The sequence below is a fragment of the Sorex fumeus genome, unplaced genomic scaffold (genome assembly GCF_029834395.1).
Source record: "Sorex fumeus unplaced genomic scaffold, SorFum_2.1 ptg000007l, whole genome shotgun sequence".
Taxonomy (NCBI): Eukaryota; Metazoa; Chordata; class Mammalia; order Eulipotyphla; family Soricidae; genus Sorex; species Sorex fumeus.
This window is the reverse complement of record NW_026606064.1, coordinates 51,510,366-51,534,735: the sequence shown is the minus strand read 5'-3', so window position 1 is coordinate 51,534,735 and position 24,370 is coordinate 51,510,366. Positions and strand designations below refer to the sequence as shown.

General features: G+C 47.5%; 1 protein-coding gene across 1 annotated transcript in view; it reads right to left on the bottom strand.

Annotated features, from left to right (window-relative positions):
• Nucleotides 1-16,312, bottom strand: part of SUSD4 (sushi domain containing 4) — a 150,394-nt gene extending 134,082 nt beyond the window's left edge. The window contains exons 1-2 of the mRNA XM_056135872.1: nucleotides 16,058-16,312; nucleotides 15,218-15,388 (exon numbers count right to left, since the gene is read on the bottom strand). Coding sequence (XP_055991847.1) covers nucleotides 15,218-15,353 — 136 coding nt within the window. The 5' untranslated portion in view covers nucleotides 15,354-15,388; nucleotides 16,058-16,312. The remainder of the gene's footprint in view (nucleotides 1-15,217; nucleotides 15,389-16,057) is intronic.
• Nucleotides 16,313-24,370: the final 8,058 nt, after the last annotated feature.

Sequence of the window (24,370 nt, the reverse complement as noted above, 5' to 3'; positions counted from 1 at the left end):
GACTATTACCAAGCCCAAGGTACGGGGGCGGGAGAGGCCCGCAAACCAGAGCGCCCTGCCACCTCCAGCGGCGCTCTCTATCAGAGCCACCGGTGATAGGTTGGCTGCGTGGGGGGAAACTGACAAGGAGCAATTTTTGAGGCAGGCAACAGTCTAACAGAAGCATGTTCTGGAGCCAGCCACACACAGGCCCTGCCCTCTGCCTCCCAGCCCTGCCAGGGATGCTCAGAGAACCTGGTCCTCTTGTATGCTTGACAACAAAGGGCAAGTACCCTGCATGCTCATTACCATGTAAATGGAAAACTGCAGCGGGGATTTTCAGCAAGGCACCCATCCAGGGTAGGGACGCCCCAACAGTGCCCCAAACAGGGGAGGCCCCTCCGGTCTTCTTTCAAAGCCGCCCGTGCTATGGTGGTATTAAGGAATATTCCCCGCAACCAGACCCTGGCATTCCAGGAGCCCAAGTGAGGCAAGTGGCTGAGGATTACCAAGGAGAGGCCCAGGCGAGGCTGCAGCCAGGAGCGACCCCCCAGCAGCCAACAGGATGCCTTCCAGAAGCTCCCGGAGTCAGGAAGCCAACAAGAGCGTGCCGGGCAGTCCCACAGCAAAGCGCTGAGAATTCCAAGCCCTCAGATGAACAGACACCTCAGAGCTTCACCCCCCTGCACAGCCTTGGGGTGGCGAGGACCGGCACTGCACCCCGCAAAGAAGGGACTGATTCTCGGGGAGGGCTGCAGCTCTCCGCTCACCCTACTCTCCTCCTGGGCCTGCAGTGCCAGCTGCTTCCGATCCAGAAATACTGCAGGGGGGAGTGTGAGGGAAGAGAGGTAGAAAGGACCCCTGGGAGCACGTGTGGTCCATCCCGGGGAGAGGCCATCCTGAACCTCTGCTGGACCTGCTAGACATCTCCTGCGTGTATTGTTCCTCCTTCCCAAGGATTCTGGGGGCATGTACACCCCAGGAGCCAGGGCTATCTACCAGCTAAGAAACTCCTTCCATGCTACCAGCACCTTCTCCCTCCCCAGATGGCTGGCTCAGTCCCCGGTCTCCTGCACATCCCATTTTGCCCCAGCAGAGCTGCACCAGCTGCCTGTATCAAGCACTTCCAGGGTGGGGTCAGGACCCCAATGTGGGAAGGTGATGTTGGGCTGGCCAGACTCTTCCCTCCACCTCCTCCATCTCCTACCCCTTCCCTTCTCACTGAGCACGAACCAATGGCAATGAAGGCCCTGGGTACGGTAGACTGAGGTCTCCTTGCAGAGAGGCCCCAGAAAGCTGGTGGGATGAGTAAACCACCACCCCAGCCCTGGTGCAGCATGTAGACTTGACCCTCAGAGTCCTGGTCTCTGGATGTGGAACCCAAAGCCTGCCGAGGTTAGATTTGCCTCAGATGTGGCAGGGCTGGCTGGTGACAGGTGACAGGTGGGGGCCACAGGGGATGCATCCTGACAAAGGCACTGTGAAGATGGACCCACAACCCCAGAGGACCTAGCTTTGAGGGAGGGACACACAGGCCAAGCAAGGTCCCCAAACAATGAGCACACAGTCCGAGCACCCTAGGAAGATAGCGGACAGGGCATCCCTGCACCCCTGAACCACACTCCTCCCCCGCATCACGGTGTACTCGCTCACACATGTCCACACTCACACATATGCTCCCCTGAAGGGGACATGCTCCAAGTTGCCTGTCTCTCAATGGAAACTACCGCACCCCAGTCCTCTGCCCTCTGGGCGAAAGCTGAAAATGTCCCTACCCTTCTGCGGCCTTAAACTACTCGATGCAGATTCCCCACCCTCCGCAGCAGAGCCAGCCTTCCTTCTGCACCCTCTCTCCTCACTGCCCAGTACTCTAAGCCACTTTAACTCAAAGAACTTCAACATCAGCCTCCTGCTTCCAAATCAGAATGGGCATCCATCACCAGGGCCAAGCTGTTCATCATCACCATCATCCCCATCATCATCATCACCATCCCCCAATACCATCCTCACTGCCCAGACTCAACTCCTCACCCTCCGTGCTGCGCTGGCTTCTCAGGTGGAACCGTCAGGGTGGGTGTCTCCTGGGTGTCCCCCTTGAGCCCTGGCTTTGTTCCTTCTACACTCTGGCCCTTCTCTGGCTCCACCACTTCTGCATGCAGACGACACACAAAACCAAGCGGTTCCGCTCAGACTTCTCTCCTGAGCACCAAAACGAGCACAGGCAACTGCCTGATGGACAGATGGAGCCCAAATGGCTGTCCTGCAGGCAACACAAGCCTCATCATCCAAGATGAACTCATTAGCTTCCCTCGTAACGATCCCCTGCCGGGCGCTGCTGCTCTTCCTCTTCCTCCAGCCCCCCTGTCCAGCCAGCTGTCCAAACGCTCCTTTTATGGGCATTTATTCCTCTCGCATTAATGCCCTTGTCAGGTGTCTCCTGGGTCAATGAATGAGCCTCCCGGGGACAGGGGACGAGGCTTTGTGTGGCTCCCCAGAGTCCTTCGTCTCCTCCCCGGGAGATATGCCATAAATACTTAATGTGTAAAAGTCCATCTCCCCTGCAATTTCCACCTCCATAAAAATTTCTTTTTGAAAACAAAGACCTGCTCGTGGCCACCAGACATCATCTGAAGGCTCGGCTTGATGACAGCCAAGTCCGCAAATTCCTTAGCAGTGCTGTTCCCTGGCAGGTCTGTTCCAGCAGGTCTGTTCCAGCCCGTCTATCCAGCTTTGGGTCCCTTCCCTTCTATATGCCCTTTGCAAAGAGCACCCTGAGCTGTTCCTTCTCTTCAGCATGCATTTTCAGATTTAGTTAGCCCAGTGGATAGGGCGTTTGCCTTGCATGTGGCAGACCCAGGTTCAATTCCTCCGTCCCTCTCGGAGAGCCCGGCAAGCTACCGAGGGTATCCTGCTCACACGGCAGAGCCTAGCAAGCTCCCCGTAGCATATTTGATATGCCAAACACAGTAACAACAAGTCTCACAATGGAGACATTACTGGTGCCTGCTCGAGCAAATTGATGAACAATGGGAGGACAGTGCTAGAATGCAGTGCTATAATAAAAACTCAGAGGTAGCCCCAATCTGCCATCGAGCAGATATCGTCATATTATCCCTTAACCTGGCAGATTCACCCCCTTTCACAACCCACCCTTGTGGTAGATTCCAACACTGAGATGTCAAGGGGGTCAGCAGATGCAGTCAAATAGAAGAACTGCAAGCCTCTTAAGGGATGAATCCCTTAAATCTATCAAATTTCTACCAAACCAGTAGAACCTCTTGTTTCTCACTTACAATAAAAAATCAAAATTTCCTTAATTTCTGCATCAGATTGTGAGAATCAGAATCTCCCTACATGTTCAGAGAAAACCAAAAGCTTCTACATACTGAGACTCTGAATTTTGAAATCTGCTTGATTTGTAACAATGCTATACAAACACAGATGTGTTAGGAATCCATCGTGAGAACAGACTTTCTTTCTTCAGAGAACCTCCCTCTTACTGGTTCACCCAATTCAATCAATCTCCTATATCTTTTACAAATGCAATCAAATCAAAGAAATAAGAGTTTGTTTTTTGTATTCTGTTACTCTGAGAAAATGGATTGTGAGTGACGCACCTAGTTCACAATACTTCTTGCTAATTCCAGAAGACATAAGTTTCAAAACTGAAATTAAAATCATGAACTTCCATTTCCAAAATCCTTACCCTCTCTCTTGTCAAGCTCAATTTATTGGGATAACGATGATAAGGATCAAGTCTTCTGGGCTCTACAATTTCTCTAATTTCTAAGAAGAAAGGGTGGGGGTGGGAATCATTTATACAGCCTGGATAACCATGGGAGGTCAATGCACCAAGTATTATCCCCATCTCATAGATACTGAAACTGAGGCTACAATTCAGTTATGATCAATTGACGAGGTGGGATCAGTAGCAAGGAAATCACTGCCCTGTGTACTTTCTACTTTCTACTGAACCCATGCCTTACTAGTTTCCTGTCTCAAGAAAATCTAGTTGAGGAGACAGCATAGGGGCCAGTACATGCCTTGTACATGCCCAACCCTGGTTCAATCCCCACCAACAGATGGCCATCAGCAGGTCCACCCTCACCTCTGCCCACAGCCCCTGTACTGTCTCCCGAATTAGATTTCTTGAGGGGGCCTGCTTATGCCATTGCCCCTCAACAGAATGGCGTTGGCTTACTACACTATAGTAGGCCAAGTTTATCATCCTTTCCAAAACATGGCAAGGATTGCTTTGTTTCTCTGAAGTTCCCAATTTACCTTGTTTAAGATTAATACAGCAATTATAATACCCTCAATTAAGAAGCTATTTTAAAATGCACTTTCAATTTCAGTTTGTGAGCGACTAACTCAATTACTTCTATTTGTTTTTTCTTATTGAGTGGATAATTTCTTCCGTCTTATAACAATCTTTTCTTTTTCTTTTTGGTTTTTGAACCATGCCCAGTGATATTTGGGGACTACTACTGCCCAAGAGTGACCTTTGCTGATGCTCAGGGGACCATAAGTGGCGTCAAGGATTCAAATGAGAATCATGGCCAGCATGAGCACATTTGAGACAAATGTCAGATCTCCTATATCTCTGCAGTCCAACAATATTTTTCTAAAAGAATTTTAGAGATACTGGGTTCAACATCTCCCTAAAAGTCAGCATCTTAACTGCACAGCTCACACAAGTCTTCCCAGAGAGCATAATAAGCAGCTTTTGGGGTCCCATAAGCTTAGGAATGGAGAGATGGGCATAATTATCATGAAGGTCATTCTGGAGCCATGCCAAGAAGCTGAAGATTGAGGTACCTTTAATCTTACCTCTGACCTAGCCACCCCACCTCTGGGTTCTATCTGAAGAACTTGAAACTCCAGTATTTACTGCAGAACAACTCACAAGAGCTAAAACATGGAAGCAAGCAAAGAGTCTACCACTGGATCATGTATAAAGAAGACCTTGGTCCCTTTATACCGTGGAGCATCATTCAGCTATTAAATTTTGCCATTTACGATGACATGGAAGAAGTTCAAGGGGATTATGTGAACTTAAGTAAGTCAGAAGGAAAAAGTCAAGTATTACATAATCTATTGCTTTTGAACAATACGATAAAAAAAAACCTGGTGAACAGGAAAAACACTGAAATAAAATTAAATATTAAAACAGCAAATTATGCCAATAGAACTAAAGTTACCAGTGGGGAAAGGTGGAGTGGAAGACAAGTGCCATGGGAGTAAGAGAAAATAGTAGGCTTTATTTGGGAAAAAAATTTTTTTTAAGATTTTATAAGAGATCTGGAGAGATAGTACAGTAGGCAAGGTGCTTCCTTTGCACATGGCCAACCTGGGTTTGATCCCTGGCACCACATCAGGTCCCCTGGGCCCCACCAGGAGTAATTCCTAAGCACAGAGCCTGGAGTCAGCACTGAGCACTGCCAGGTGTGGCCTCAAAAACCAAAAGTAAAATGAAGCTATCAATAAGTTATAAGCTATCAAATCTTATTCTGTATTCAAAGTTTCCCCTTTGGGGAGGGAGCTTTTACTGACATTTCATGATCCTCAGATATCATTTTTCTTTTGCATTTTGACAGGCACAAATGAGATTATCACCCATAGCCTACAATGACAAAGAGGAAAGTCTAGACCAACAAACCTAGTTCTTAATCTGGCTTGGTCTGAATGTGGGCCCTCATGAGAATGTATCTTTAAATATAAAGAAAACTGTAGGGGGAAATTTTTCTCTTCCTTATCTTACTGGATTAGAAAATCAAAAATGGAGACAGGTGGAGGCCAGAAACACAGCTAACGTGGGCAAAATATGGCTGGCAGTGTGAGGGCCCCTGCATGCAATTCCTAAGCACGATTTTTTTAAAAATGTTTAAAAGAAAAAGGTGAAGGGCCAGAGAAATAGCACAGTGGCTAGGGAATTTGCCTTGCACGCGGGCAAACTGGGTTTGATCCTAGGCATCCCATATGGTACCCTGAGTGCCTCCAGGAGTAATCCCTGAGTGCAGAGCCAAGAGCAAGCTCTGAGTACCACTGAGTATGGCCCCAAAATAAACCAAAAACAAAAAGAAAAGAGGTGCTATGTGTTAACACAGGAGGCCTATTAGAACAGTCTAAGCACATATCTGCTGATGTTATTTTTTGTGCTTGACCAAATTAACCAGAAAAGGCCCATTCCCAAGCAGGTCATCACACAGAGAATGAACAATGAGCTCAGAGAACTGTCCGAAGGGTGTGACAATGGGGATGTCAGTCATTCACAGAGCTCCAGGCACCAAGCCAGTCAGTCATTCACTCACCCTTACTCCTCACAGCAGCCTTGGGGCACAATGACTGCCTCCTCCAAGCAGCCCCACTGGGGAGAGAGGCAGGCCCTCAAGGTCTAGGAGTTCCCTCATCCTTGAATAAACATTTCTCCAAAGAAGAGATAGTACAGCGGGTAATGAAGGCTAGAGCAAGTAATACAGCAGATAGGGCGTTTGTTTTGCATGCAGGTGACAAGGGATTCAATCCCCAACATCCTATATGGGCTCCAAGCACCACCAGGAGTGGTCCCTGAATGTAGAACCAGGAGTTAGTCTTGAATTACACTAAGTGTGACCCCAAAACAAAACAAATTCTGATGGGGTTGGAGATGTAGTATAGTGAGTAGGGTGCTTGCCTTGTACACAGCTGACCCAGGTTTGATCCCAGTATCCCAGATGGTCCCCCAAGCAGCACCAGGAGTAATTCCTGAGTGCAGTGCCAGGAGTAAACTCTGAACATTGTTGGGTGTGCCACCCGCCCCACCCCGCCAAAAACAAAGAGCAGGTTAAACGCTAGCCTTGTATGCAGCAGACCCAGATTCTATTCCCAGCAACCCATTTATTCCCCAATAAATAAAGCATCTCCAGGAGTGATTCCTGAGTTCAGAACCAGGAGTAACCCCAGAGATTCGCTGGTGTGGTTCAAAAAAAAATAAAAGAAGAATATATATGAACAGCTTATAGGAACAGTATCACAAATCACTCAACAGGAGCTGGGGATGAGGCTCAGAGGTAGAACACTTGATGCACATGTCATATGCCAGTACAGGAAGCCCTAGGCTCAATACAACTGCAAACAAAATATCACTATCACCAGGAAAACACAAATCAAAATGACACTGAGATCCAACTCACCCCAATATGGTGGTACTATTAGAACAGAGATGCAGAACAGCAGATATACCATCTGCTCTTCTGTGATCACTGAAGCACTGTTCACAATAGCCAGAACTGGTTAACAACCCGAATGCCTGAGAACAGACCACTGGATAAAGAAACCATGGTACTTCTACGCAATGGAATACTATGCAGCCACCAGAAAAATGAAGTCATAAAATTTGCTTATAAATGGATGGACATGGAGAATATCTGCTGAGTGAAATGAGTCAAAAGACAAAATACAAATGTAGAATGATAGCACTTATCTGTGGGATATTAAGCACATAACGTGAGACCTGTAGGCACGAACAGTATGGACAAGGTCCAGGAGGACTGGTCCACAGGTGGAAGCTTGCCATCCGTGGTGGTGGTGGTGGGGAGGACAGTTAGAATAGAGAAGACACCAGTATGATAATAATAGTTGGAAATGATCACTCTGAACTAGAGCTGAGTGCTGAAGGGAGGTAAAGGAACATATACAATAGCCTGCAAACCATAATGCCCAGAAGGAGAGTGAGAAAGACAGAGATAAAGAGAGAGAGAAAGACAGAGACAGAGACAGAGACAGAGAGACAGAGACAGAGACAGAAGGAGAAGAAAAGTGCCTGGCATAGAGGCAGTGGGGGAAGAGGAAGGAGGGAAACAGGGGACACTGGTGGTGGGAAATGTACACTGATGAAGGGGATGGGTACTGGAACAGTCTATGACTGAAATCCAATCACGAACAACTTTATAATTGTGTAATCCCATGGTAATTTGATTTAAAAAATTAAGTAATTTTTTGATTAAAATAAAGTAAGTTGTAGGAACATAATGTACAACATGATGGCTACAGCCAAGACTGCTGGGGGGGAGGGGCAGGGGTGGTGGTGGTGCTAGAAGACAGCAGATTTTGCCAATCCATTCTAATAAGGGAAAATTCTCACTGCGAGGAGAAAATCTTATTTTCTCTTTCACTTATTTACACTAGAGCATAAATGTTAACCAAACTTATCACAGTGATCATTTCACATATCTGTGAATCAAACCACGATACTATACCCTTAAATTTACATAGTGTTCTATGTCAATTATATATCAGTAGAATTGGGGAAAAACCCACAGGAGCTATGCAATATATAGTTGTTGAGTAAATGGGCAGAAAAAGGTACCCTTCTTTCCAGGAGGGGTGTGCTAAAGTTCCAAGTACTTGATAATTGTGTTAACATGCTGGAGTAGAAATTACTTCCAAACTTCAAACTATTTTGTTTTAAAAATAAAAGAGTAATATACTTAAATAAACTTATTATTAAAAGAATGATCTGGAGTTGGAAAATGTGGAATAAAAAAAAAGATCTGGTCACAAGGTTTCAATTACTATGGGCAACCCTACACAAATGAATTCATTTCCTCACCTATAAAACAAAGATAAATAACAGTGTCTACTTCGTAGGCAGGGTTCTTCTGAGAGCCTAGTGCGTTAATGTGTGTGAAGGTGAGACACAACACAGGTGTATACTAAGAACTCTCAAAAGGTTTGCAATTAGTATTACTATTAACCATTTGAAAACTTTTACCACATACACAATTACTGGCCAGCTGAAAACTCTGTAACCTCTTTTTCCAATCTTCCAAGGTAAGCAGCAGTAGCACAGCTACTTAGAAGAAGAGAACAATAAATCCATAAAACGTTGAATCTGACGCATGAAAGAATACATCCGACGTGGTTGATCTAAGAGTTGTGGCAGGCTTTGCCTAAATGAATGGGCTGGAAAAGCAGAAAACCTCTTTTCCTGCCCCTTTATTTTCCTTGAAGCAGAGGCAATGATCCCAACGACCTAGTTAGACATATCATTCTGATGGGTTGGTATTTCAGTTTCCAAATACCAAATGAACTTAGAAAAATTAAGACAAATAGAGGCAGTCTAGGCTGGAGCGATAGCACAGCGGGTAGGATGTTTGTGGTGCATGCGGTCAACCCGGGTTTGATTACTCTGTCCCTCTCAGAGAGCCCGGCAAGCTACCGAGAGTATCCCTCCCGCATGGCAGAGCCTGGCAAGCTCCGGATGGCGTATTCGATATGCCAAAATCAGTAACAACAAGTCTCACAATGGAGCATTACTGGTGCCCGCTGGAGCAAATCCATGAAAAACAGGAGGACAGTGTTACAGTGCTACAGTGCTGGTACAATCACCTTTCCGTCAGTATCAATAAATAACCCTATGTTTTACAGAGTTGAAAAATTAGAAATATGTGGTAGTGGTAAGGAAACCACACTCAATGTTTTGCAAGTCATTTACATTTAAACTTTTGAGGGAAAAAAAAAAACACTTTCTTCAAATGTTTCCTCAGGAGCAAGGACAACTTGCCCAACTAACCCAATGGGAGGTGGAGGCAGGGTGCAGGGTGGGGAGGATTGGTTGTAAACAACAGGTACTTGAAAAAGGAGAGATGGATAAGCAAGGTGGAAAAAGGATCCAATGCATCTAGAGTTCAAATCCCGTCAAATTCCTATAATCATGGGACCAAAGAACATTAGTAATATGGAAGGAATTGAGCAAAAGTCATGGAACTTGCCCCAAGACTTGTTGATATTTAATGGCAGAGGCTGAACTTGAATGCTGTCAATGCCAGAAGATGCAGGACCCTTAAACTGTCTGAGGGAAATATGGCAGGGAAGTAAGGGACATCCCCTTAGCCTTTGGGAGGCGTTTGAAATAGGCCCTTAATGCTAGAAACAGAATAATTTGGGTGCTTCTCTTCCCAGATCTAATCAATATTTACTGCAGAGAGCTTCACCTACACTCTTCATTACTCTCAGGAATTGAAGAATCGCTGATTCTCCAACTTGCCACTTCAGGCCTCCAAGATGAGAGATTTGTTACCCGCTCTATGAAATCCGTCGCAGGTCTCCAAAAGCATTCAGATTTCACCTTGTGGATAAATGGAAAGAGTTTCCACACTGCTTATATTAAGGGGGGCCTTTGGCGGAAGAAATAGACTTGATTGTTGAGAAGCTGGGATTTATGTTCGGAGGTTGAGTTGAGTGCAGTTCAACCCCGTGGTTTTTAGACACGGCGTTGCCTAAGAGGTCTAGACTCTGCCAGTGAAATGCCAAGAGGCTGGCATTTCCACATCAGCGTGAGCCCATAGGAACGTGGCTATTACTGCCCACTGATGCACAGCTGAATCCACGCTGCAAAGCACACCTGGCCCCAGGGACCAGACGCCACCACGTGAGTGCCATGCACAGTGAAGCAGCCGGAGACCGAGACACAGTGCCCAGACCACATCCTGTTCTGCTGCTAAGTCCTTCAGCTGGTCCTGCTGTCTCACACCCAAAATCCTCCTTGGCAGAGCCAAGGACCCGCACCAGAGCTTGCCCACTGACCTGGACCTTGTCCTTGCCCTACGGATTCCCTGCAGCTCTGCTAGGTCCTAGACTAACCAGCCCATTCTCTGCTCCCTAGAGCATCCAAATATGGAACCATTCCACACTCTGCACAGAAGCTTCATCCCTCACCAGCATCCAGAGGTGGCCCACTGCCCCCTCCCTTACAACCAGCCCCCATGTCCCCTCTTATCCAGAGCCCCTTCTGATTTTCCCAACAACCCCCCAGAATTCCTCCACACTGCTATGCCCTCAGCTGCATGAACCTCCTGCACTGTGCTGAAATACGCACCCGTGGAGAGTATTTTCTAGGCAGTGCAGTGGTCACTTGGGGATCTCTTCTCAACCAATGTGAGCAATTCATCCACGGGGTGGCAAGAGGCTGTGGGGCCCCCAAATAAATCAAGTCAAGGTTCTGCCTTCAGTGGCTTTATTCCAGTGAAGAAGACAAATGAGGGTTGTATCCTGGGCAAGGGAGAGCTTTATAACCAAGGAAAGATGTGAGGGACATTACGGCATGGCAGGGGTGGGGGACAGAGGGAATGTCCCCCAGTTCCAAGAACATTCCTGGTTATGCTTGGCCTGGCAGTTGTGTGGTCAGGCCTGGTGATGTAGAAGTGCCAGGTCTACAAATGCTCAGGGATCATCAGGGCTATGCCCAGCAGAGCTCCGGGAATCTTCAGATACTGGGGAAAAAGTGCATCTCCCTGGCCAACATTATGACTTATTTTATTTTTTAATTTTTTGGTTAGGGCAGGGAGGGACTACCAAGCAGTGCTCAAGAGGATGCCCCCCTCCCCCTCCCCGTGAGTCTCTGCCTTAGAGCCACTGGTTCAATACAATAGGATGCATTTCTGGGGATTACCCTGGTGAAGGACAGGAGGCTCCAGGGGGCCATACCTAGCACTGCTGCTGAAGGGGGGATCTGACAGTGAGGCAAGAAATGCACTTTAACCCCTGCACCATCTTTCCAGCCCTTTAACTTGAGTATTGACAAGAAAATTTGTTCACTAGGCAAGAAATAGAGAGCAAGGAAGGGTTTTACAGGTAAAAAAAAAGACAATATACACAACTGTGGTGGGCAGAATGATAGGCTAGCAACACATTTATTGCATGACAGAAGCCAGGGTCTGGGGGATTACTGTATCACCGCCTTAGGTGGGTCCCCACTATTCGCCATCCACTTGCACTGACTTGTTCCCTACTGCCCCCACCAACACTGGCATCAGTGTTTGGTGGAAGATTGAACTGTCTTCCCAAGGCAAAGGTCTCCATGGCATCACGTAGCAGAACTCACCTGTGCTTCCCATAACACAGGGACATAATAATGCACCAGACACCACGGTCTTGGCGCTCAGCATCCAGCCTGCAGGGCACTCAGCTAAGGTATGGGAAGATGGGAGAGAATGGGCAGGTGCCTTGCTCCATGCAGCTTTTGGACCAGAAGGACCACTTGCTAGTCCTCTTGGTATTTGGCCACGGAGGCCCCTTTCCCTGACTTAAAAAGTCAGCCTGGCAAAGCACCTAAAAGTCATCTCTGGCTCACGAAAGTTCAAGCTTGATGAGCATCCCTCTGGGGCTAGGCCTTTTATTCACTGTTAAAAGGGCTAATTTCCCACTGCACTGACTTTTGAGGAGCATCTTTTTTGTCCTTTGGTTCAGGCTTTTTCTATGGATGCTGGTACTAGGTGAAGGCTTCCCCCATCTCCTAGAAGAGACCGCTATATTTTGCTATTGCAGTGCTCCTTGCCTGCTGAAAGCAATCACAAACAAACACCCCCATTTCAGAGCAGGGTCTCTGACTCACACACCCTTCTTTGTCAGTGAGCACTAAACAGGCAGCCCACTCCGTGGGGTGATTTTCAGCTGTGTCTTCCCTAAAGATCAGGCGCAGGCTGAGACTTCTGCTCCCCCCCACCCCTCCACCCCCCCCCTCCCCCGGCCACTGGTATCAGATGGTTCGGAATGAAGACAAAATCTGGGGTGAGCACCCACCTGGTGGAAGTGATGCCTTGGAAGGCAGTGGACTTCTACCAGTTGGGGGCACTGTATGTCCATGGGCAGAAAAAAAAAGCCAATGCGTTGGTCTGAAGCGTTACTCATCCATGTGTGGTCCCTGTAACCAGGAACAAATGCAGTGCCTCCAAGCTTCATGGGGAGTAAAATCTCGGGCCCCTCCCAAACCACAGGAACCTGAATCTGCCTTTTAGCCCCTTCCCCCCCACCCCCTGAGTTTCTATAAGCACAGATCTAGAATGAACTTTATCACCTTCCTGGAGTCTCTCTAAATGGGATTTTTTTTCTCTTTGGGTCACACCCAGCGATGCACATGGGTTACTCCTGGCTCACACACTCAGGAGTTACTCCTGGTGGTGCTCGGGGGACCATATGGGATGCTGGGAATCAAACCGGGTGGGCTGCGTGCGAGGCAAACACCCTACCCACTGTGCTATTGCTCCAGCCCCACCTGGAGTCTCTCGAGAGGGTTCTGAAGCCTCAACTCCCCAGAACCTCCCTTCCTCCTCTTTCTTCATGGAGGGACTCGAAAATGAAACATATTCTTCCAGGAGCCACACTCTGAGCCTAAAGAACTTGGAAGACCAATAGTCAATGCTGAAAAAAAGAGAAGACGGGTGGCCTTGGCACAAACCTCCTTCAAGGCACTACATCCTTCTGCTTGGCATCTCCTCCCCAACTAAGAGAGGGATTCAAGATGGGCCTAACCACAGGACACTGGGAGGGGGCACTGAGCTGCAAACTACACCCTGAGATTCTTGAGGAAGGGGTTCCATAACCTTCACTCTACCTCCTTCTAACCCCAACTGGCTCAATGGCTGTGCCATCTCCAGAATGGGATCTCCAGGGACTGGGATGGAAAATCACAGCAGGAGGAAAGAACTAGAAAGTGGCAGCAAGAGAAGAGGAGAGGACATGAGCCAAGCTCACACCCCATTCCTGCTCCCCAGTTCCCATCATGTTCATGGCCACACAAAGTGGATCTCACATCCTAACTGACCTCCTTTGGGAAAACCGGAGAGGTAGGACAACAGGTAAGGCTTTTTGCTTTGCACATGGTCTACCCAGGTTCAAACCCCCAAACCCCATATGGTCCCCCTGAGTCCAGCCAGGAATGATTCCTGGGCACAGAGGTAGGAGTAAGCCCTGAGCACTGCTGGTGAGTGTGGCCCCCAAACAAACAAATAAACGAAAGCTCCAAATACATGAGCCCTTGTTAAGAAATAAACCCCAAACCAGGTTCCCATCTAAAGCTAAGAGCTTTGCTCACCAATTCACACACCTCACAGAAAATGCCTGATGCTCTGAGCATTTTTAAGGCCTCTCTCTACAAGCCTTGAGTTAGGTGGGCTCTGGGTTGAAGCCAATGCATAGTTCCCTCCTGCAAGGTTTCTAGTCTCCCGCTCCTCTTACCCATGCTTCATCCAACATGGCCCATGTTGGGTAGAAACAGAACATGGTTTATTTCCTGCCCATCAGGGCCCACAACTCTATCAATGATTATCTCTCTGTCTGCAGTACCCGAGCTCCAAACACAAGGGTCTGTCCTTTCTTAGGGCCCCATCAGCAAGCTCTCTGTGAAAATCGGAAAAGCACAGCCAGAACCGACAGCATGGAACAGTGGAGACAGATGTGCACTGAGATCCAAGCCACCTCTCCATCTCCCTCAAAATTCCTCAAAGGAGAGCTCACCCCCAGAAGCAAACATGCTACAGATTAACCACCTTTGGTTGGCAGAGGAGATGATCAATTGTATTCTCAATTGTATTCTCATTGCCCGCAGTTCCTAGAAAAGCTGAGGAACTGAGAGATATAGTACAGCAAGTAGAGTGCTTGCCTTACACACGGGTTCAATTGCCGGAATCCCCGTGGTCCCCCAAGCCTTCCAGAAATGATTCCTGAGTGCACAGAGTCAGGAGTAAGACCCAAACATTTCTGGGTGTGGCCCAAGCCCCCCAACCCAAATAAAAATAGAAAAAGCACTTGACTTGATCCTAGCCTGTAAAGCAGACTCTGAAAAGCCAAGCAATGGTCCAGCAACACATCTGCAGGAAATCCCGTGCATCCCCCTCCCTACCCCAATGCCTGAGCACACCACCTCCCAGAGAAAAGCAAAAGTTAACTTTCAAATAAGCCAGCAGGTCTCCCCAGTTTCCAGACTCTTTGCATTCACAGAGGTGATCCTCACAATTTCTTGCCTGGATTCAGAGGCTGAAACCTGACCTGAGTCTGCCGGGGCACAGACAAGGTTTAAAACCCACAAACACAAGGTAACCACAAATACACCACATCTCACCTAAGCCTCTCTGCTCTCTCGGCCCAAGTGAGAATAAAGGGTCAGGTTAGATTTGTCTCTTCCTTCAGAGGAGACAGGCAGGGCAGCGGGTGGGCAGGGAGCTGCCAGCAGAATGTGGGTGTGTGATGCCCTGCCAGCTCCAAGGAGGAATTCTCTGGGAACTCCTGGGATGTGGCCAAGGTGGTGGTGGTGGGGGGGGGGGATGTTAGGCATCCAGAGGCCCCTCGAGCTCTGGGGTCCCCAGAAGCCAGCTTGCAGGAGGAGTGGGCCAAACTGTCCTGTACCCCTCCCCGGGGTGTGTGTGTCTGTTGGGGATAGGGGGGTCGTTGCCCTCCGGGCGCCACCGCGGGGGTCACTCACCGCCCGTGAGCTGTGCAGGGCCGAAACACAGCGCCAGCTGAAACCAGAGGATCACGGCCACGAGTCTCTGGGGGGACGGAGGCTGCTGCTGCTCTAGAAACCCATCTCCATTGCTCGGGTTCATTCCATGATACATCTTTCATCCACAGAGGGCATCCGGCTTGCAAGAGTCTGCAACCAGGAGCGAACACGACAATACGCCGGGCTGCCCGGGGGCTGGAGGGTGGCGGGGCACGCTCGAGCCTTGGTGCCCCCGCTCCATGCCCGCTCCTCCCCCGCGCGGCCCCCGCCCCCTTTCCCACGCCGAGCTCCCCTCCCCAGCCCCCAGCGCCGGGTACTCTGAGTAACGGCCGCCGCGGGATGCTGCTGAGCGGGAGGGATGGAGGAGGGGAGAGACGGGGCGGGGGCGCAGGGGGAGCGCACACTGGCTTGGCGCCGGTCCCCGGGATCCAGCGGCTGTGACCGAGACGGCAAAGTCCAGAGCCTTCCAGTGTCTCGGGACTGGGAAAAACACACTTTTTCCTGGGGCCTAGACATTTCACTCTTAGGAAATCTCTCGAGGTGGCTCCGGAGCCCCCTTCCTCCCCACGCCCTCCGCCCCCCGCCCCCCAGCTACTTCTCGGGTTTTCCCGGGGATCCGGATGGGTCCTACTGCCCAGTCCCTCCCGAGATGTGTCTGCGATGTCAAAATGAATAAAATAAAATAAAATACCCGTCTCGAGGAGCAGAAGCGAGCTCCAACTCCCCCGCCTCGGCCTTGCGCGCGCCTGCCGGGGCTGCCCCCCCACCCCCCCCCCCCCCGCTCCACCCCCGGCCGGGCTCGGGGCGGGGGGGTCTTACCTGTGGGGCTCATGCATGCAGCTTCCTGCCCGCCGCCGCCGCCGCCGCCTCCCCGCGCAGCTCCAACCCGCATCTGTGCGCGACCTCTGCCGCCGCCGCTGCGCGAGCGAGCTAGACGGAAGCCTCGGCGGCGGCGGCGCCCGCGCTCGCCCTCCCCAGGCTCCCCGGAGCGGACGGGCGCGGGGCGGGGTGCGGGAGGACGGCAGCCCGGCCGCGCGCCCCGGCCCAGCCGCTCGCGCTCCCGCTACCTGAGCGCGCGGGCGCGAGGCAGGGCGCGGCGACGCGCGGCCCCGGGAACGCGCGCGCGCGGACACGCGCCTCCGCCCACCCAGCCCGCGAGCCGCGGCGGGGGAAGGCGAGGCGGGAAGGGGCCTGCGCCGCCGCCGCGACCAATGGGAAGCCCGCGCGCCTGCACCTGTCCCGGAGCCAGGCGCACGCACGCGGCCCGCAGGCCCAGCCCACCCCCTGCCCCCACCCCCGGGCGGGGTCGCGCGCGTGGCCCGCTTTCCTCCGGGGCTTCGGCTCGTCCTCTAGTGCACCCCGCCCCCCCCACCCACCCCCCCGGCACACCGTGGGACCAGAGTGCCCAGCCAGGCTAGATCCCAGACCTCGGGGCCTCACTTGCAACGGAGGGTCTTGCGCGGGGTGCAAGAGGACTGTCACTTGTTCAAGTCTCTTATTGCCGCCCCCCCAAAAACGCCCCCCTCCTTGCATGCACACACAATGTCCAGGCCAACTCAGCGCGTCCTAGAATTTCCCCCAGCGACAAGATGTAAGAGACAGTCTCTGTCAGTCTTGCAGATGTCTGGGCCCCTCGAGTCTAAAATCTCCCAGGGGGCGCTTTCCTGGGCTTGGGGGAGAAGATGGTAGCCTCTGCAGAGAGAGAGAAGCTTTGGACAAGGGACTGGGGGGTCAGAACCCAAGAAGAGGGCAGGCTTTTTGCTCTCCCTGACCGCACTGAAGACGGTTCCGCTCGCCCAGCAGCAGTGGATTCCGTTCCACGTGGTTCTCCCTAAGACTGACTTTCCTGTCTGCGTCTGGCTCCCAGGGCCAGGCCCATGCTGCAGCCTCGGTAGTTAAGGGGTGTGAGCTAATGAGGGGGTCCAGCCAGGCGGCACTTTAGAACCAGTGACACTCCGTTATTCCAGAGCAATTTGTGGCTATGAAAACCATGTTTTTGATACTGCCACCAAATCATCTCTTGCTTATATCGTCTTCCCCAAATCTCACATACTGATGGCAGTGGGGAAATTATAGCATTTACTGTGTCAACTCACTGTGAGTAATTTTAACAAATCCTTTGTGGATAGATTAACTTTTTTTTTTTAGCAGATAAATCAAGTTCGGAATCTTTATTGATTGTGTCTTTACTTGGGAAAGTTGAGAGGACAGCTTCACACGGAATGAAATTTTGGGATTTTTCCCATCAGTCCTGTGAGAGCCTGTACTTCAGGGTTCCCTTCTTACTCAGACTCCCATGTTTCCAAGGTTCTGTGACTAACCTCTACTGGTAAAAGTTTATTTCTTTTCCTTAGTAAATTTTCTAAAGTCTAAAAGCCATCCTATTAACACAGGTCAACAATACTTTTGTTGACTGTACACACACTTTTGCAATAGCACAAGAGACATGTCAAAGTAATATTGAAACCTGTTATTTGAGAGACAATTGGAGGAGGGTCATGGTGAAGATGCAGTAACTTTGGACATCATTTTAAACCTCATTGTAACTTTGTTACCTAGCACTGTTCTCCCATTGTTCATCAATTTGCTCCAGTGGGCACAGGGAACATTTCCATTGTGAGACTTGTTGTTACAGTTTTTGGCATATCAAATAAGCCAAACTTTGTTACCTCTGGACTATAATTCACATGTTTAATCAAACAAATAAAAATAAACTGAAATTTGTTTTAGCTGAATTATAGTTTTAGCTGAATTATAGTTCATTTGTACAGAGAATATCAGTATTGAAAAAACATCCAGGTTTATCTGATCCATACACCAGCCCTTTATTCAACTTTCTTTCTTTCTTTCTCTCTTTGTTTCTTTCTTTTTTCCTTTTTTCTCTCTCTTCCTCTTTCTCTCTTTCTTTCTTTCTTTTTTCCTTTTTTTCTCTCTCTTCCTCTTTCTCTCTTTCTTCCTTTCCTTCTTTCTTTCTTCCTGGTATGGGGAGACACAACCGGCAATGCTTAGGAGTTACTCATTCCTTGCTCTGCACTCAAGAATTACTTCTGGGAGACCATATGGGATGGTGGGGATCAAGCACAGGTTGGCCTCGAGCAAGGCAAGCACCCTACCCACTGAAATGTTGGTTCTGCTCCTCTCTCATATTTCTAATATGTTGTCTGAACCGCATGAAAGTCTTTTTGAACAAGCCTGTTCTATTTGCCCACAGCTCTCTTAGAAAAGCCTTCCTTACACTGAACTGAAATCTCCCTGAAATTTTCGCCTACTGCTTCCAGCTCACCCCTTTGAACCCACATAACTAAATCAAATTTCTCTTCTTTAAGCCAGCGCTTCTGTTTGGACATGGCTTTCGGCCCTTTTGAGTCTTCCCTTCTCTGGCTTAAATATAGCTACTTCCTTCAGTAGGATATTTCCTAGACATCTTGTTAGTCTTATTAGATTTGACATGAAAAGGTCTTAAATAGTTCATCTTCTCTAGTATCCTACACTCAACAATCAAAATTTATTTCCAGAAAATAAGCATTCTTTTCCTTTCTGGGATCTAGGATTGGTGGGAAGCTAGCGGGCACCTTAACTTTTAACCATCTCATTTATATTCACTTTCTGGGGCATCCAGAACAATATTGCACGCACTGGCTGACTTAAACAGCAGAGACTAAAGTTCAGTTCAAGATGTCAGAGGTTTGGATTCTGCTGAGAACTCTTTCCTTGGCTTGTAGATGGCCACCTTTTTCCTGTGTCCACACATGGATGCAGAGGCTCTGTTGTGTTCATGTTCTCTTCTGATTAGGACACCAACCACTAAACTGGAGCCTACCCAAAGTACCCCATTTTCACTGCATTTCCCACTGCACTGCTGCCAAAGGCAGTCATATTCTTGTGCTGGGGGTTAGATATTCAAAGGATGAATTTGAGGGACACGTTCATCCCTTAATGTCCACCACAAAAATTAAATGCCAGAATTATGATATTCTTACAGAGAAAGATGATGAAAGCAAAAACAGAAATGTCAATCCACTTACTCAAGACTGATGAACTGGTGAAGCCCACAGATTTTGGTGTAAAGCAGTTTAAATCTATCCAGAGTTTAGCAACAATTATACAAGCAGTGGCATGAGCACCCACCACCTCATGAATCCTATTAGCTTATATGAATATGTTTAATATATATTTTCTCACGAAGAGACAAATGTCAATGGAATGCATCAGAAAATATGACTTACTTCTTACTAAATGGGAACAGAGTTTATTCTCTTTCTCCCTCCCTCCTTCATTGAAGACAATTCTAAAACAGTTCACTGGAAAAATGGAAACTCAAAGATTTATTCTCCCAGCCACATTCTGGAGAGCTCAAAGGAGTCAAGACTCCCTGAACTTCTCCTCTTCTCTTAATGCCTTCCATAAATTAAGTTCCAAGCTGTGCACATTCATTCCCCATCCCTTTTCCTCCATACCCTGCCACCTAGCCCTAGGATTGTGTGTTAAACTTTTCTAAAGTTCTTACTTTGTGGCACAGACTGATTTTGTTTTAGTGATCAATAATATTTCATTCCAAAATCTGTTGAGCACCTACTATTGACTGGGCTCTGTACTAGATACTATGGATGCAATTATAAATCAAAAACACAAAAATCGTTAAAGAGGCTTTCCTTACTCCACTTCACATTTCTTGCACCTTTATCAAAGATTAGATGAGCATATGATTGAGGGGAGATGTCAGTGTATTCAACCCTGTTCCACTGATCTGCAGCTCTGCCTTTGTTCCAGTACCATGCTGTTTTAATTATTACTGCTTTGTAGTAGAGTTTGAAGTTAGGGGAGGTTGATTCCTTCCATTTTCTTTTTCCCAAGAATTGCTTTAGCTGTTCGTGGGGGCTTATTGTTCCGTATGAATTTCAGGAGTGTTAGCTCCATTTCTTTGAAGAATGTCATGGGTATCCTTATAGGGATTGCATTGAATTTGTACAATACTTTGGGAAGCATTGCCATTTTGACAATGTTAACTCTCCTGACCCATGAGCAGGGGATATCTTTCCATTTTTCTCATGTCCTCTTTTATTTCCTGGAGTAGTGTTTTATAGTTTTCTTTGTACAAGTCCTTTACTTCCTTAGTTAAGCTTACTCTTGGTTAAAGAAACTTTGGTACATCTACACAATGAAGTACTATGTAGCTGTTAGAAAAGATGAAGTCATGAAATTTACATACAAGTGGTACTACATGGAAAGTATCATGCTAAGCGAAATGAGTCAGAAAGAGAGGGAAAGACATAAAAACATCGCATTCATCCGGGGGACATAAAGTAACAAAATAGGAGATTAATACCCAAGAATAGCCGAGATCAGTACCAGGAGGATTACTCCATGGCCTAGAGGCCAGCCGGGCATTCTAGGGGAAAGGGCAGCTCAGATAGAGAAGGGAGCACCAAATAAAGGGTGTTGGGAGGATACTCCCAGGATGGGAGATGCATGTTGAAAGTAGACTATGGACTGAACATGATTGCCACTCAATGCCTCTTTTGCAGACCACAACACCCAAAAGGAGAGAGAGAACAAAAGGGAATGCTCTGCCACAGAGGCAGGGTGGGATTGGGGGGATGGGTGTGGGAGGGATACTGGGATCCATGGTGGTGGAAAATGGGCACTGGTGGAGGGATGGGTATTTGATCATTGTATCATCAAAACCGAAGCACAAAAATTTGTAAGTCTACAACTGTACCTCATGGTGTTTCACTAATAAAAATATTTTTAAAAACCCACAAAAATCCCTACCCTTGAAAACTTTTACTCTAAGTGAGAAGTTGCTCGAGGTTTATGAGCAAAGGAATGGACATAGCAGAGAAATGGACATGGTGAAACTTGAACACGAAATAACTAAGAGGGTTTATGTCTCGTATTGAATCAACCACACACCATTCTGTACCCCCAGAGCCCTCTCATTCCCCCACTTTGTTCCCAGCACAGCTCAACTTCTGTGCCATTGAGGGCCTAGTGTGCCAGCTTTCATGTCACACTGCTCACAATCCTACCAACCCTCTCTACCTAAACATCACCTGGAATTTTCAAGACATCTGCTCTATGCATCGCCTCTGCCCTGAGATGATGATACACTAAGCAAGCAGACAAGCTTCAGGAGGTAGAGTGGGGGATCATGGAACCCTGTGCCCTTCTTGTTACTCTTATTCATACAACCATTCAAAGTCTATTTTTTGGGTATTTGCTATATCCCCAGCATTGTGAAAGTTATGGAGGGGTAGACAAAAATCATTAAAAAACTATCTTCAAGTTTATAGTCTATGAAAAAAGGAGAAAAATAAGTCTGCAATTCCAGTGTCATGGGGTAAGTGGTAGGGTTTGGAAAGCACAAAGGATAGGTCTCCTGGGAAAGAATCATCTTTTAAGGAGGTGAATCTCTCCACCATGAATGTGTATATGTAGGTGTGAACACATACGTTCACTTATGAAGAAATGAGGGAATAGAAGTACAGTGAGTTTCCAGATAGAGGAAAAGCCTGTGTGAAGATCAGGAGGGAGACAGTGGGGTCAGAGGCTATGGGTATAATTTAGTTTAGAAAGCAAATTGGGAAATGCCGAGAGTAAAACTCTGACAGGCACCTGAGCCATATTGCAAAGAGAGAAGAACGTAGAAAAACCAAACAGGGACATTGGATGAGTGTCCGAGCCAGAGTAAAAGGATTGTAGAGGTGTGAGAATAACAAAGAGGAAACTTGAATGGATTATTTATCTTTGAGCACCTGATATGTACATGGCATCATTAATCAGAGCATGCTGATTAAAACACCATTCAACCCATCAGATGGACTACAAATATAAGTCTGATCATATCCAGTGTTTGATGATGATGCAGAGAAAAGGAATTACCATATTCTACTAGCAGGAGTGTAAATTATTGTGCATTAGCCATGCCTTTATTTTCTGTATCCTGATATTTTGACACATTCCTTGGACCTTGCTGAGTCAGAAGAAATTGCCCCTCCCAGATATTCCAATTCCTAGAGAGAGTGTACCTTCGAACCCCCCCCACCACCAAATACCATCACATCCATATGGACTCACACTTAGGGTTACTTTCCCCCTATTCCTAGACAATCTAGGGATGGATACCAAACAACTAAGTACATCCTGTCCTAAAACCACTGATATTTTCAAACCACCTCCTTTTTTAAAATCTTAATTTTTTAAAAATCGAATCACAGTGAAAGATATAGTTACAAAGTTGTTTATGATTGGGTCTGTTATACAATGCTCCAACACCCATCCCTTCACCAGTGTACATTTCTGACCATCAGTGTTCCCAGTTTTCCTCCTGTGACCCCAAACCCCACCACCTGCCTCTGTGGAAGTCACTTTTCTTCTCTCTTTCTTTCTCTTTCTATCTCTCTCATGTTATTGCATGGCAATAATAGTTAGAAATGATCACTCTAAACAAGAACTGAGTGTTGAAAGTAGGTAAAGGAATATACATGACAACCTTTCAGTATCTGTATTGCAAACTGTAATGACCAAAAGGAAAGAGAGAGAGTCCAAGACAGAGAGAAAGAGACAAACCAGCCTCTTATAAACCTAATCATGATGCCTCTCCCATTCCTTCACATGACGGAGGTTGTCTTCACATTTTCCACCCCAACCCTCATTATCTCTACCTCCTGAGTGGTTCTGGTACCTTCCCATGTGCCCCTGAATGACAGCCCATGCCTATGTCTAGGGAACTGTGAGTATGAAAAACTTCTTCCTTCATGACTGTCATTTCCATGTCTGTATGTCTTACATAAGTATACTTAAAACATGGTCTGGAGAGCTAGTACTTTATATCAAAATTAATTTAAATTGGAGTCAGAGAGATAGTGCAGGGGTTAAGGTGCTGACTTTTCATGCAACCGGAATTTGATCTCTGAGAACTGAGAATTGCCAGGAAGACCCTGAGCACCACTGGGAGGGAAGGAGGGAGGGAGGGAGGGAGGGAGGAAGGAAGGAAGGAAGGAAGGAAGGAAGGAAGGAAGGAAGGAAGGAAGGAAGGAAGGAAAGCAGGCAGGCATCTTGGAGGAACATGGGGCATAAGAGTGCCCCATGTCTGGTGCCTGCCTCAAAGGCATGTTGGTAGTGGAGTATAGTGGATATCCAATAAAAGAAGTAGCTGGGATTCTGAACTTAATCCACTACTTGAGAATTAGAAGTTACTAGCCTCTATCCAGACCTCAAAATTGGAGCACAGTTTAAAAAAAATTTTTTTTACATTAACCTATATAGGAACAAAGTAAGGTGTGCATGGGAGAGACCTAAAAATGGCTCTGTTTATTCTTTATGTTGCTTGTTTCTTTGGGGACCACAAAAATATCCCCAGCCAGGATCAGGGCTTTCTCCTGGCTCCATACTCAAGAATCACTTCTACAAGTGCTCAGAGGACTATATGCATTGCTTGCAAAGCAATGCCCTAACCTCTGTACTCTCTCAGGCCCTGGCTCCATTTATTCCCACTATTCCATCAAATAACTGGTCCTAGTGAGCTCACTTGACCAATCAGTCACATGTCCTTGCAGAAATGCAAAAGTAGTCGCAGGGCAGCTGTTTCTGGAAGAGGAGAAAGGAAGCTCCGATTTCATGGGTAATAAGCAGGTTCTGCCAGGAGGCTTCCAATTAACTAGAACTCAACTATTCCTTTGCTCTCCCCTGCCCCACGTTTCTTCATATATATTTCACCTATGTATGTAAACTCCTCCTTCAGGGCAAGGATCATCATGTTCTCTTGCTTTTGATTCTTTCCCCAGCAATTAATTTCGCATCCAGTGGGCTTCTCGCTAAAACAAGCCTGGAGTCATTTCAATGTGCAAAGATAGCTGCCACTTCAGAGCCTGGCATAAATATCTGATACTTAGAATATAATTTCAGCTGGTTAAATTTAGATCACTGGGAGAAAAAAAAGAACAGCAGCAGAAGTATTCACTGGGTCTTTAGCCTTTTTATTTAATTTGTCATTGGATACGTTTCAATAACTTTAACCTTTGACCTCTGAATCACAATATTTGGTTCTCAGATTAAATCAAACAAGTATTGCTAATGAAATGGTTTAGCAATGTCACCACCTACAGACAGAGTTTTATTTCAGTTGATTAC